Consider the following 14,966-nt stretch of genomic DNA (forward strand, 5'->3'; position numbering starts at 1 on the left):
TAAATTTAAAGTAATCATTAAAGAATTTCTTTGGGGACAATATGGACCCATTTTGTAATGTGATGCTATCTTAAAAAATGTTTTCACAAACAAAAAAAATTACTCGCCCTCTTTCATGTCATTATAGGTAATACCTTCAGGTTCCAGTTATGTATTAAATATTTCTGCAGGTGCAATTAATTGACGAAGTATGTTTCATGTTTAAAAGCTGAATATTTCTATACATAAACTTCATCAACCTGTTGTAGTCTTTTACAATAATGCTTTCAGTTCTTTGGTACATGTCATAGCTTTGCAATTTATGAACTTTTACAATAATGCTTTCAGTTCTTTGGTACATGTCATAGCTTTGCAATTTATGAACTTTTACAACTGATTAATAAAACATCCAGTCATATAGTACGTGAACCATTTATTGATAATTTTACAAAGAAGCACATTTACATCTGGTCATTACCATTTTAAGATGTTATACAAATACATTTGAGGGAAGGGGAAGGAGTATGCATAAAAATAGAAACATAAACTGTACATTATGTGGTTAACAGACTATGGTATTAACCAGTACTTAAATCCAACAATATTATTCCCTACAACCATGTGCTGATACAAATATCTAAACAGACATACAGTTATGTGTGGACACTACCTTGGGAAATAACTGCCTAAAATAATAAAATTAGGAAGTTAAGATATCTAATACAGTTCTTTCTACACCCTGCCAATTACTATCACATAAAAAAAAAGAAATTATATCAAACAGCTGAATACACTAATAATACCATAACATATAAATTGCAGCTATTTAACCACATACAATCTTTATGGCTAGTTCTCAAAAAAGCTACTTAATATTACTACAAGTAATTCCATATTAAAAACCTTATGTTCAATGTGGTACTTTAATTTCTCAAACCATTTATGAATAACATGACTCAGAATTCTATCAACTGACGTTAGATAAAACTAATGACAGGTTTGTTTAATAGTAGAGTTTTTAGAAATTTTAGTCATTTTTAACAGTTTACATACATATACACTAGAGATCCACTGGTTTGTACAAAAACATATTTACTGAATAGAATTAAACTGTTTTAAATTGCAGTGTTACACTACTCACGAATTAGGTGGGAAATGTTACCATTACATGACACTCGTACCTGAATTGTGTCAAAATAAATTCATAAAATAAATGTTTAAAGAAAAAATCATTTGCAGAATATTAATCAGCAACGTATCAAAACTTAAAATCAGCTTTAGTTTGACCTATGTTTAATTCTGTATTATTGGTATACTGATGAATGAGGCTTCCAAGATTTTTGACAAATTAGCTCATTCCACTATAAAATTCTGAGATAAACCACTTGATCAGCTTATATGATGAAACACAGCTAGTTCAGAGAATATAATCTAGCTCATGTCGAACAAAGTTGTTTCTGTTATCATCAGGAATTCTTGGATAGCCAGCAACCAGGGCATCTTGACCTCCGATATACAGTGTGTTATAGATTTTCCAATACACATCTCGAACCTTTCGAGCTGGATGAAACAATCCCTGTAAAGAGAAAGCAAGTATTTCAAATTTATTGATTGAAGATAATATCTATAATCATGGTAACATCAAATTTTATCAACACAAACAATCACAGCTTAGTTATAAAATACATTTTGTACGGAAACATATTTGAAACAGAAGTCCGACATGGAACTATTTTTATCCCATAGTTCTAATTACAATGGAAATCTCAGTTAACCAGACTATTTTCAACATAATTTTTTGAGATTTTTAGGATTACACCACACTTCAAAGCCTTTTTTTTGAGTTAAGGAAGATGTATAATATATTCTTACAGGAATGTTGAAACACTAAAAAAATGGTCTAAAATGTATATTTTAATGACTTATTAATGGATAATGCAGTATATCCTCCCAAACCAGTGTAAAATTTAGAATTCCTAACTGAAGGGATGAAATCATTCCGTAGCACTATACACTTAAGCTGCTCAGATTTATACAGTAAAATTGACAGTCACAATTATAAAGTATATATATCTGAAAGTGTTGAGTGTGTTCAGCTTCATATTGCATACCAAACCATAAAGGTTTTTTTTTCATGAATATGTTTATCATAAAACAAGTTGTTAATAATTGGGTTAGCAAAACATGGTTGCTGATAACCATATAGAAAGATTAGTATGTTACATTAAAACGATTTTGACTTTGTCTTATTATATTTATTGTGGTTGGTTCTCTCAGGTAATGCTGATTATTCCAACATTCTTTTATTGGTCATGTTTACATAGTGTCTTATTTTATTGTGAAACTTTTATCTAATCTCTTCCTTAACCCTTTTCAGTCCAGGCACTCCAGGTATTACTTGGAAAAAATGCGTGACATATCCTTCATCCAAAATAAAATTAAAACTGAAATGTCGAGATAAAACTTTTTTGGATGAAATAACTAAAAAGTTGAAATTGTTAATATCTGACCTCCTCTTGACATTTTTATTCAGAGGATGAAATCGTAAATATACCATCTGATACTTGGAATTTTTTATTTCTTGTGATCTAATTGCCATAGAACTTCCTTCCTTACATAAGAACTTAAGTCGTTATAATGCCACAAATCAACCAGACTCATCTGTAGGCAGTATGGGACTTTTTTGTTGTCATTTAGCTATGGTATTCTGCTAATTGTAAGTCACAGAAAGGTAATAAATTAACTTAATGAGATTCACTGTGCGTGTTTATTTTACAGAAGCAATTGTCGTGGCAGTCAGTTAATTTGGTTGTATACAATAACTTTAGTTTCATAACTCAAATCCGAGGCCATCTCATCAATGATTGCTAAGATTATACTTTGCCATCAGTCAAAGATAGGCGACATTATATCTTTCAGAACACATTAGATATATCTTTATAGGGAGACCATAAATACATTTTATGTATAAAATAGAGTGATATAAAATACTATCTATTTATATTAGTTTTAGTACTTTAGATATTTTTTATTGCATCATTTCTTTCAACAAAGTGGTCTAGTGTGCAATGTCATTAGACCTTAGATGATATATGTATTGAAACTAGCTATCAGTTTAGCTGTTATGTAATGCATGCTTAACAGTGTAGTAAACAGCTATGTTTCATATTAGTTTTGATTGTATTATAAATCATAAGTTGACCAAAAAATCAAAAGCATATTTCAAAAGGTGCCATAGATATTGTGTCACAAATTTGAAATGTCTGTGATTTAGATCTGGTGATTTTTCCGAGTTATTAATACCATACCCTGCCCAGAAAAGGGTTAAATTCAGTCAGATTACAATTCAGTTTAACCACATAAAATGTTTCTGTTGAAACTCTTGTTAGAGTGGTTACTATTCTTATCTGTTGTAAAGCAGTGTATCTGAGAATAAGACAGTTGTGCAATATATGTTACTCTACACCAAAAACATCCAAACGTGTAGGTATGTATACAAGTACGGGACAATGAATTTTGCTTAACACTCCCACTGAACAAGAAGATAATCTGCCAACTCTATACACCAACAGATTTATGAAAAATCTGTATTTCATGAATATTTATTTTTAAATTGTACAAAACTGTAAGTAATATGTTCTACAAGACATATCCACTACAAAATAATCTTACTGATTATAATTAAAATACACAATACATTCTACATGATTTTAAAGTCTAGTTGGAAGTAAGTCAACAAACACCAAAGAAAACATTTTACACATATGCAAAATATAATTTGATATGTATAAATAATGTCAAGTATTAAACAAAATTATTTTAGATTCTTTCAATGATAGACAACTTTCTTAAAGTAACAATCATGTTTTTCCACATAATAATTATTTGTTCAATATCAAACCCATTTGTAACTCCTGCAGTCATATTGGTTAGATGTTTCATTAAAGTTCTGTGGTTTTAATAATAATAAATATAAAAAAGGCATCACTGAATTTCCATTTTGTCTATTTGACACTGGTTAAATAACTGAATTTTCTCTCCGATTTCTTTGTACTGCATCAACTGTTGTTCATTAACACACAGCAGTTTTAGCCACAAAGATCAGTCAGTTTCAGTATGTGCTATTTTACTTTAAGTTTAGTTTCATACTAGACATTGTTAATCATCAGTCACCACTTGAACTAAATTTTGAAAACAGCAATTAAAATGCTAATTTTAGAAAAGCAAACAAACAAAAAGACAGCTACTTTATAGGTATTCTACAAGTAAGAATTCAAGAATATAAACATATATCTTTTGTTCTGGTTTTAAGGCTAGCAAACAAAGGTTACCTTAGTTAACACACAAGTGCTACTCTCAGAGTAATTTTTGAGAACATTTCCAAGTTCAGACTTATTTTTGTACTAACTACGAAATTCTCTACATTTGTGAGTTGTACAAGTAGTAACTGTACAGCCATATATGTTAGCAAGACAAAATAATATCTTGTCATGAATGCTCAAAAACACAGGTGCCTTCTCAGAAACCAGATCTTCCCTATTAAATTTAGTTTCACCCTTTGGAGAATTTGAAAATTCTAAATTCATGCAAATCTGGTGTACAGTTATTAATTAATGAAATATTGCTAATCAAAAAATATAAACCTACTCTTATACACTCAGCTCCTATCAGTTAAGTGTTAAATTTTTATTATTTAACAGTAATCATTTATCTGATCCCCCCTCCATTGTATATGTACACATATTTCATTATATTTTTCAATTTTTATTTGATACACTAAACTTACAACTTAATTATTTTTTACAGAAAACCTTTGAAGATAGATAATACATATTCCAAAAGATCCAAAATAAGATATATATTTTTACTATGGTCGTGTTGAAATTATGATTTTGTTTGAAAGAACTCATTTTTAATACCTGTAATGAATATTGCAGAATTTTTATGGGGCCTAATGCTACTCGCAATCCTTCCACAGCACCCATAAAAGCTTGTACTAAATGGGGAGAAGTTTCAAATATGTTGGGCCAAACATAGTTGAGGAGATGAACAAGAGCATCTTCACAGCCAAATCCATATACTCCAAGAGCCATGTGCTGAATAGCAGCACAAGCTGTCTGTCTGTGAACTAAATCCCTGGAAAGCAAACCAAGAGTAATTTAATAAACAGAAATGAATTCTAACAGAATTACAAGAAACATTCCCCTGACCTCATTGGATATATACAGTTTTTAGATTCAAGCCTGATTATATATATATATATATATATAAATAAAAATAAAAGGTTATGAAATAGCTCTTTGTTGCTAAACTACTTTATTGTCAGAGCATACATAAATATACTTGACAATTCCTACATAGAAGACATTGTTCTTGCACCTTGCGAACGTCCTGGTTTATCATGAAGCAACCATGACGACTCATAGGTGCTTTTTTTTGCTATCTCAAAACATCATTGTAATAAAGGTACAGATTGAAAGAGGGAAAAATATAGAACAGCTGTTTTACATGTACCCTACAAGTAACAATTAAAGAATATAAACGCATATTCTGGGCATATTTTCAACTATTTTGAAATATTACTTTGTACATCACTTTGTAAGTGTGTGCTATACTTTTTTTGGGGGGGAGGGGGATATAAGCTAACAAAAAAGTAGTTGATTATAAATTTTCAATCTTTTGACCATCTACAAGTACAAAATTAAATGTTTTTTTTTCTCTAAAAACGTTCCAAGCATTATAAATGTATACAAAAAAGTTTTATATAAGTAGGCCAAATCAACTAGAAATAAAAATATTTTTTTTTAGAATGTTGTGCTCTGATGGAATTTGTTGCACTATGTTCAGCTTTGGTAATTATATGGCAGCACTACATATAAGGCAAGAAGGTACAGCAGATCTCAATAACAAAAGTTAGGACAATGTTTTTGGTACTTAGTAAAAAAGTAACAATCTCTTATTAAAAGTTTTGACAGGAATACCAATATATATCAACCTAGAAAATACTGAATTTCACTTTTAGTGGTAGTTTAAGTAACAATAGATAAAAATTAATTGAAAAAACTTTCTTCACTGTCGTAATAAACCCTATAGTCTAAGTTAAACTCTGTACATAGCTTTGTGCTGTTAGTAACCTTTCATTTTTGGTTTATATCAGATTTTGAGACAAAAAAAAAAAGTAGCCTATGTTATGCATACAATTGTCTGCTACCAAGTTGAAATGTTCAGCAGATTTCTAGTTTTAGGTGAGCCAAAACCATAAAGTATATTATTTCACTAAAGCATTCACAAGGTCATAGATTAACACATGAACAAATGTGAGGTATATATTTATAACAGACTACCACAAAGTAGGTGAATACACTGAAAAACCTAAGGTCAAAACGAATGAGAGAGATGTTATATACCTGTCCATTAAAGCATCTTCCAACAGGGGGGTAACTGCATAGATGTAATCTTTACCCATCTCACCAATGTATTCAAATAAGAAAGATAAAGACTTTAAGACTCCATTTTGGACATTCAGCTCAGGAACTCGATACTCATTCATCAGAGCTGGAAGGACTGTAAAGGGAGAACAGGTCTCTGCCACAATGGCAATGGCTACAGTTGTGCACACACGATTCTGTCTTTCTTGAACCTGTTAAACAAATACATATAATTAAAAACATGGTCTTTCATCAGTGAAAAATCAAACTGGTAATCACAAATAACTTCATACCAAAAAGATCTGTGAAACAAAGCAGCATATAAGGAAAACTATGGAAATAATATTGCTCAGAACCTACGGATTAATTTCAATTGATAAAAACAAAATACACATACCTATCTCTACAGGTAGGACAAAGTGCACATCATGAATATTTAGAGTTCCATTCAAAATGTAATTAAACCATTTTATTATCAAAGTATCATGAACCATGATAGTGGTTCATAATAGGGTTCACCCAGGAATTTCACAAAAATTCTAATACAACATATGGGCAAAAACCTTCTTAAAAAGCAGACTTGTACTTGAAACAACACTCAATACCTTCTCTCTCATGGCTAAGGCTGCTAAAATATTGATAATAGCAAAAAACTTGATTTTTGAATTGTTAAACAACATTCATTTGTTTCATAAGCCTACAGAAAAATAGCTATGAATATTTTAATCAAACCTAGGCAAACCTACTAAAAAACTCCTGCACAGGTCATAGGACTATTTGTATGTTGATTCTTGAAAAGGGAGAGATTGTATAAATTTTTTTCATCACACTACTGGCCAAGTTTCTCTTCAAAGCCATTCAAGCATAAAAACTACAGCAAAAATGGTTAAATATATTGCACCAAAATCTATGCAAGCTACTAAACAAACACCTGCAAAAGTTGCATTTTTAAGTTGATTCTTCAAAGTCGAGATTTCCACCCTCTAAAATTTTCTAGGCATTTTTCGCTATCAACAAAAGCTCTTTGAAGCCATTCAAACATCACAGAAGTGTAAGAACCATTTAAGTACTGTTGGAAACGCTTTGTTTTATTAGAGTAAATAATGTGTATATTTATTGTCTCTAGCCATATTATTATTGATTATAGTTTTACAAGCTGCTACAGAAAATAAAGTTATGAATATATTACTGAAATCTGGACAAGAGTAATGAATGCAGTATTGAGTATGTCGTAGAGTAGTTTTAAAATTAATTCAAGCGCCTTTGTTTCTACAATATTTACTCAAGCTATAAGTCCCTATTTTGATTCCATGTCTACAGTACTTATCAATTTTAGTGGAGTCAAAATAGAAATTTGTACCTGTCTAGTTTGTTTACTTTTTTTTTTTTAGAGTTCCTAGTTGTAGGCTTGAAAATACAATCTTTGCATTTTGATTCAACTTGTTTCCATACTTTTCGATGATTCCTACTCCCCTTCTTAAATTAACAATTTTTAATTATCTTGTACAATGAAACTTGGCATCAAAATGTAACTAATAAATCAAATTTCAATATTATGCTACTTTTAAGTTCTTAGTTGCATAAGGAAATATTTGAAAAATCCTAATCTACTCTAGTATGAGAATTATGACATTTGTTCTCTAGATCTTCTTGTATGGTGAGATTATTAGTTACACAAGGATCAAAGGGCAAGAAAACAATAAAATTAAGATAAACAATTGTAGTTTCCTGTTACAATTTCCAGTCATTCTAGAAAAAAAAAGGTAACTAAGATTCATTTCATATTTTTTTATGGTGATTACAAGGTCGGTCAAATTGACCAACCTCATACAGAACTAGGGTAGAGAAAATAACAGATAAAATAAAAACTTTACTGAAAAACAATGTTTGATATGTATTTAAGAGGCTATATAGATTATGCAAAGGAAATTTAACAATGTTCAGATGAAGTATTTTTAATCTGAATATGAAAACTCAACACTGACTCCATATATTCATGGACAAATGTTTAGTAAAGCACTCAATTAAAAATTCTGATTTTTTGTGTACAAAAGACTATAAAAGACTCTTAATGTTTACTAAAAGCTTGCCAAATTTTGTGGAGATACACAAAACATATTAAAAGTTATAAAATGAAAATCCTGATGGCCACTTTGGGGTCACAAGAACAGTGTAATCCACCAAGCCCATAGCAAGAAGGTTAAGTCAATCAATTAAAATATACATACATAATCCAAAGTGATTTAAACCATATATAGTTGAAATTAATTCAAATACTTATTAATTACTGTGATAGATAAAACTCTTAATCTATGAAAAAACAAACTGAAAAGTAGTTTGGTTTTTAACTTTTTATCAAAACACAACTAAAAATGTACTGTAGTGCAAACTGTAGTGAGTGAGAAGTACTTGTAATTTTTACTTACTAAACCAAGTTATGACATTTTGATATAAAATTGAAGAAAACAAGTGGCATTAATAACAATCATATAGGCAACTGTGATTTTCAAAGTAAACTGGTTAATAAAGTCAAGTAAACAAACTAATCTAGAACAAAAACTTCATATTATTTTCTAAAAATTTTAATTTAAGGTAGCATATACTCTTCAACCCTATCACCACAGATATCCTTTACTGTTCATGACACGAAGTTTTAGTGTCTTGCATTCAAAATTTTATTAACATTTTTTGTTTTATATACCAATTAGTACAGCATAAAATCTTAGCTAATAATCCATATTTTAATAGTATACAAGTTTTTTAAGTCCTTAATTCTATAAGGAAATATTAAAAAAAAATACTTTTTCCCTAATGTGACATTTTCTCTTAGCATTTTCTTTTCTCTAATTTATCCACCATGTCTCCTATAACTAAGAAATTGTCACATCCTCTCTGTCAGGATTTGTTAATAGTTCTTTCCCCATTTAATTATATTCTTTGGTGCATTATTTAATTAAAAAAAATTAGTGCATTACTACCATTAGTATCAAAAAAGTATGGTTAAGTGTCATTGACAATTGACAGCAAGAAAAAAGATTGGTAAATACTTTATTTCTTATTACAAAAGTAACTAAAATGTAAAAATAGGGATCTTTTTAGGTTAAGATTAAATCAGGTAAAATAAATAATAATAATATAATAAAAAATGTTTCACAAGTCACGCATGTGAGCAGCTCATGAATAATGTAATTCTATAGCGTAACATGAGATGCACGTTCTCAAAGTGATTTAAACCTTATAATTGTGTGGACAGTAGTTAGACACAGTTCAAAGAGTAACCAAAAGAGCAATAACACAATAAAATTTAATTATAAATAGGTGTATACTGTTATGAGTTTAAAGCTACTTAGGATAAACGAATGTAGTTTCACACTACATATGAAGTCATTGTAGAAGGAAAAAGATGGTAATTTAGATATTTTCAATTTTGTTTGGGGGGTGGGGTGAGGTCAGTCAAATTGACCAACCTTGTTTAGTTAGGGTAGTGAAAATAACAGATAAAATATAAAGTTTTACTGAAAACAAACATTTGAAATGTATTTAGGAGGTTTTAGGGATTACACAAAGGATATTTGAAATTTTTGAAATGAGGAAAAGTATTTTTAATCTTAACATGAAAAGCACTTTGCACATGGACTACTCAAAACAAATACTCAATATATTTATGGAAAAATCTTTATTTTAGTTTATTAAAAATACTTTACTAAAGAATATGATTTTTTGTATGTGAAAGACTTGTAATGTTAACTGAAAGACTGGCCAAATTTTGTGAAGATATACAAACTATATTGGAAGTTAGAAGTATTAAATCTATATAGACTTTAAATGAGCACAAAGAGGTTATGTGATTGAACAAATTCACCAAACCCGTGTTGAGAGAGTTAATACCCAGAAACATATTAAGGGTGTAAGTTTCACAATTTCCAACTAGACAAAGACCCTTAAAGTGACAATTTTGCACCCAATTTTAAAACACGTTTTTTTTTTCAATATCTGAGAATTGTCATTCTTATAGTAGTGTACAAGTCATAATTTTAGATCTATTGATGCTATAAACTTCACAATTGGCATAAACATGCATTATTAGTGTATCTATCATGTGTACTATGTAAAGTTCATAAGAGTTGATTTTTATTAAATGATCATTAATGAGTCACTGTAGCATACGTTTTACTTGGCTATACTCATTAGTGCCATAATTTGACCTAGAATTAATTTTCAGTTTTCTTTAGTTCAGATTAATTCTTCACATCCCATCAAAGTCTGGACCCATTTTCAGGAGCATTCAGTCACGTTTGTAGAAATTATCAGGAACATAAGACATTTCTTTTGTCTTTCAATATTTTAAAATATGCAAATTAGCCACAGTGGTAATGTTACACAACATGTGTCAGAAGATGATTTTGTACCCATTTCCACATATTTTCCTATAAAAAGTATAGCATGAAGATGTTTTTTTCTGATAAAAAGGCCAAAACTTAGATAATACTAAATCACGAACTTGAACATTAGCTTAAAACTTCATAAAATCCCCATAATGTTGTTCTTAGTTAGTAGACATGTCAATTCCTAGAAAGCATTTTTGGTATACAAAAATTGGCAGCCTCATTATCTGTGTTCAAGACATATAGTAACTTATAGGGAAATTTTGTTCTTTAATTAAGCATTCAAACACATTTTTAGTTTTGCTTACCCTCAAATTGTTCAAAAGTGTTGCTAATACATCATGAGGGCCTATGGCTTTTGCAATGTAACCAAAGGTGTTGACAGTCGCTCGGCGAATTGCTTTTTTGTGAGCTTTCAGCAACTCTAGCAATTCAAAACAGATTCTCATCCACTCTCTAGCCGAGACATATTCCGCTCCCCTGTCTGCTATACGTCCAACCAGGTCGATACAATTTTCTTGTACTTTCTCATGTCTGTGACAGAAGTTTTCAAGGTATTACAAACAACTAATATGAAGTTTTTAAAAGAAGCCTGCATATAAATACATTAAAATAAAGAGGTTAAGCATTATATTCTGCTGGCTTCAATAAAGTAACTTGCAACAGTTTGTCCATTGGAATTTCAAGAAACTATTTTTAATATTAAATTTTAAATACAGTGCTTTCTAAAGAAAAAGCTAACAAAATGTTAATAATTTATTACAAGAGGTTTTTTATTAAACCTGAAAATTATATTATTTACTTTACTTGGAGTGGTACAACTAATATTCTTAAGTTTATCCTCTAATTATAAAGTGTCTATTTGATTAAATCTCCCTAGAATATTGGCACATTAACAGTATCTAGTACTTTGTGTTAAAATTAGCTACAGAGAATATATGAATAAAAATATGTAAATATAAAATTCCTTTCATACGAAAATTGTCTATGTTATTTCCAAGAAGTAATTTCAACTAAGGATAGTTTTTTTTTATGTCAAGTTATCTAGTATGCAATTCACATATTTTGATTAATTTATGAATTTATCTTGTTTTTAGTCTGTTACACTTCTCTCATTATAAATGTAATAACATTAGAAAGTGAGGATTATGCTTCTGTCACATTTTAATTATATAACAGTAACTGGAAGCTAATAACAATTAAACATGCTGATACTTTAATAAAACTATTGTAATGGAAAAAGTGCACTTATAAACAAGTTTACTTTAATTTTGCTGAAATGTTACGATATTTTTCCTTACCTATTTTTAAGAATGGGTGTCAAACGAGGAAGTAAATCCTTTATTGGTGGAGTCATTTTGTGCATGCCAATTACATTAACAATTGCTTTTAATGCTCCTAGAATGGAACCCAGGACTTCTGGATATTCTTCTCCTAGATACTCATACAAGACCACACCCAAATGGCCCATCAACTTTTCTTCTTGGCAAGTCTTCATGACAACGGCAATACGGGAGATAAGGTCAGCAGCTTGTTGCCGAACTTTGGCTGATTTGTTGTTTAACCTCCACAAGATGGTACCACATATTTGTGGTAAATATGGCTTCACTCTCTTCCCAAGAGCATTGACAATTGTTCCAAATCCATTCAGCATTACCATATCCTGATAAAGCAGATATATCAAAACATTAATAAAGCAACCATGAAAAACAACTGTTAATGTCAGAGTGTAAAATGCAGAAGCAGTTGAAGCACACTAACCTCTTAGTTGCCCAATGGTGTTTAACTTATAGGTTTGTAGAATACTATTTTTTATACAATTCTAGCTTAACCCTTTCCAGACTGGAGGGGTGTCATCAATGTAAAAAAGGGGATATAATCCTTGGGAAGGGGGAGGGGGGGAGGAGGAGAAAAAAACAACAGTCTGAACAGAAAAAAAAAAAAGATTAATTTCTGCAGCTGCCTTCCCACCATGGAGCAATACTGAAGTCCTGGAAATAAAGAATACAGAGTGCATGGTTTTTACTTATTTTGGAAGATTTAATGTATAGCCAGTTGACAGTATATTTGGTCCTAAGTTCCTGAAACACCCATGCTTGGCAACAGTTCTGTGACAAAAGCCATTTGTAATAATATGGTCAATTTTTTTTTTAATTTTTACCTTTAGCTTACTGTATGGGCATCATTTAGCTATTAAACTGACCCAAATTTTTTTTTCTTAAAGTATTCACTTTTCTTTGTGTTCTTGATTTCTGTGGTATTTTTGTGTCAGGGTTGCATCCCAATATGCCAGGGTTTTGCACTGGAACAGAATTTCTTATAGTGTAACTGTTTTGGTTAATTTTTTTTATTGTTTTCATGTTTACTTTTGATTATATGGGTGTTGCTAAATGGTATTCTTATTCATGGTTTTTTCTTCATCTCTTTCTTTACAATTTCCTTTGTTGCAAGGGTGGCATCCTGACATGGAACTCCTTCCTCTATGCTGTTTTGGATATACATTCTTGGCTATATGGCTTTTGTTTTCATATATTTTTGATTAGCTAATATTTTACGTGGTGCTAAGAAGGTGATTAAGCCTGATAATTTGAATACAGCTGCAGAAGCACAATGGCTTAAATGACTATGACCTCAATGGTGTTCATGATTTTTTAATTTAAATTGTGAAATTTCATATGCAGGTGTGTACTTCACACTCATGAGAGGTGTGTTCCACATTCTTGGATAGAGGCAAAATTCATAATGGACTGACAAACGAAGGTTGTTATATAGGTAAAACACAAGCAATGTAATATGACTTAACTAATTCTACCTTGCTGACATTATCTAGTGGAATTTTTATATTAATACAAGATGTTTCATTACTTTAAAAAGCTACAAACATAAAAAAAACTTAAAGCTTGTTTGATTTTGCGTGAGGTATAAACAATATTTAATAATTTGACAAACAAAACTCAAAATTATACATTTTAAAAGATATTTTTACTTGATATTGGAAATGTTATTTACAAGCTTGGTTTCTAGTATATCTTATGTTTTCAGATTTAAAATGCTCATACTTAAGTAAAACAGAGATTTTAATTTTAAAATTATAATGGAAATCAACATCAATTATAAGGTTAAAATGCATGTTTGTTTTACCATAGTAATACTTACTTCTGTAGTTTGTTCTTGAAAAGCATAAAGAATTCCATCAATCAGTTGTTCTTCTAAGCGGGAATCAATGTCTGCTGCTCCTAAATTACCCATTATTTTTTCTATGGTCTCCATCACCATTTTACGATACTGTTCGTTTTCATCTTTCAAATCATCCACTATTCGATTGATGATTTCAGCAGCTCCAACTTTATTGGCTATTTCTACTGTTGTGTCTACTAACTATTAACAGAAAATTCAGAATACATGATAAAATACAAAAGTATTATTACAATTAATCAAACAATTGTATAGTGATCATTTATAGTTGGGAGGGGGAGGGGGGGAGGGAGATGTTACTAACCACATATGTTACCAAATGAAAGACAAAGAACAAGTGATCTATAAATGTACAGTTGCATTTAATTGTGGAACACAATTAAAAACAAAGAAAATTGTAATCACAAACTGATGCATGCAACCTGAAATAGATATCCAAGTATCATGACTCTGATGTTTTGAAACATTACGTTTGCAACTTTTTTTCAGACTTTATTGAATACTAGCTAAACTACCTAGCTTCACTCAGGTCATTAGGTTGATATATTCTAGATGACTATGTCTGAACCCATTTTAACATAAAAGTATAACCTATATACTTTTCTTGCTAAGCAACATGAAATAAAAGCCATTGTTGGGATGCATTGTTACCAAAATGCACTAGCTTTTCTATATATTAGAAGTTGTTATACAAGGAACCACTTCATTTCTATGTGGTTTTTGATAACTTACCTCATAAAAAGATGTGCAGTGTGTGGATAAGTAATAATACCCATGTGTACACCCTCAGGGTCCACTTAGTATGGGTAAAAAATTGCAGGTTTCTAAGTTCTTTCCTCTTGAAGTTATGGCAGTCACTCACACACCCATCCACAGACACTTTATTATTATTATTATTATTATAGATATGAACATCAATCTGGATAAGTTTCATAAGAAGTCATGAAACCTAAAACATTCCATTATCTACACATTATAT

At 30.2% G+C, this 14,966-nt stretch overlaps 1 protein-coding gene across 3 annotated transcripts in view; it reads right to left on the reverse strand.

Annotated features, from left to right (window-relative positions):
* Nucleotides 1-395: 395 nt before the first annotated feature.
* LOC106469423 (splicing factor 3B subunit 1) overlaps nucleotides 396-14,966 on the reverse strand; it is a 98,347-nt gene continuing 83,776 nt past the window's right edge. For all 3 annotated transcript variants that reach the window (XM_013929916.2, XM_022397937.1, XM_013929917.2), the window contains 6 exons: nucleotides 13,949-14,170; nucleotides 12,094-12,455; nucleotides 11,101-11,326; nucleotides 6,387-6,619; nucleotides 4,899-5,115; nucleotides 396-1,555 (listed from right to left, as the gene is read on the reverse strand). In XM_013929916.2, the coding sequence (XP_013785370.1) occupies nucleotides 1,397-1,555; nucleotides 4,899-5,115; nucleotides 6,387-6,619; nucleotides 11,101-11,326; nucleotides 12,094-12,455; nucleotides 13,949-14,170 (1,419 nt within the window). In that variant the 3' untranslated portion in view covers nucleotides 396-1,396. The remainder of the gene's footprint in view (nucleotides 1,556-4,898; nucleotides 5,116-6,386; nucleotides 6,620-11,100; nucleotides 11,327-12,093; nucleotides 12,456-13,948; nucleotides 14,171-14,966) is intronic.

Source organism: Limulus polyphemus, unplaced genomic scaffold (genome assembly GCF_000517525.1).
Source record: "Limulus polyphemus unplaced genomic scaffold, Limulus_polyphemus-2.1.2 Scaffold3477, whole genome shotgun sequence".
Classification (NCBI taxonomy): domain Eukaryota; kingdom Metazoa; phylum Arthropoda; class Merostomata; order Xiphosura; family Limulidae; genus Limulus; species Limulus polyphemus.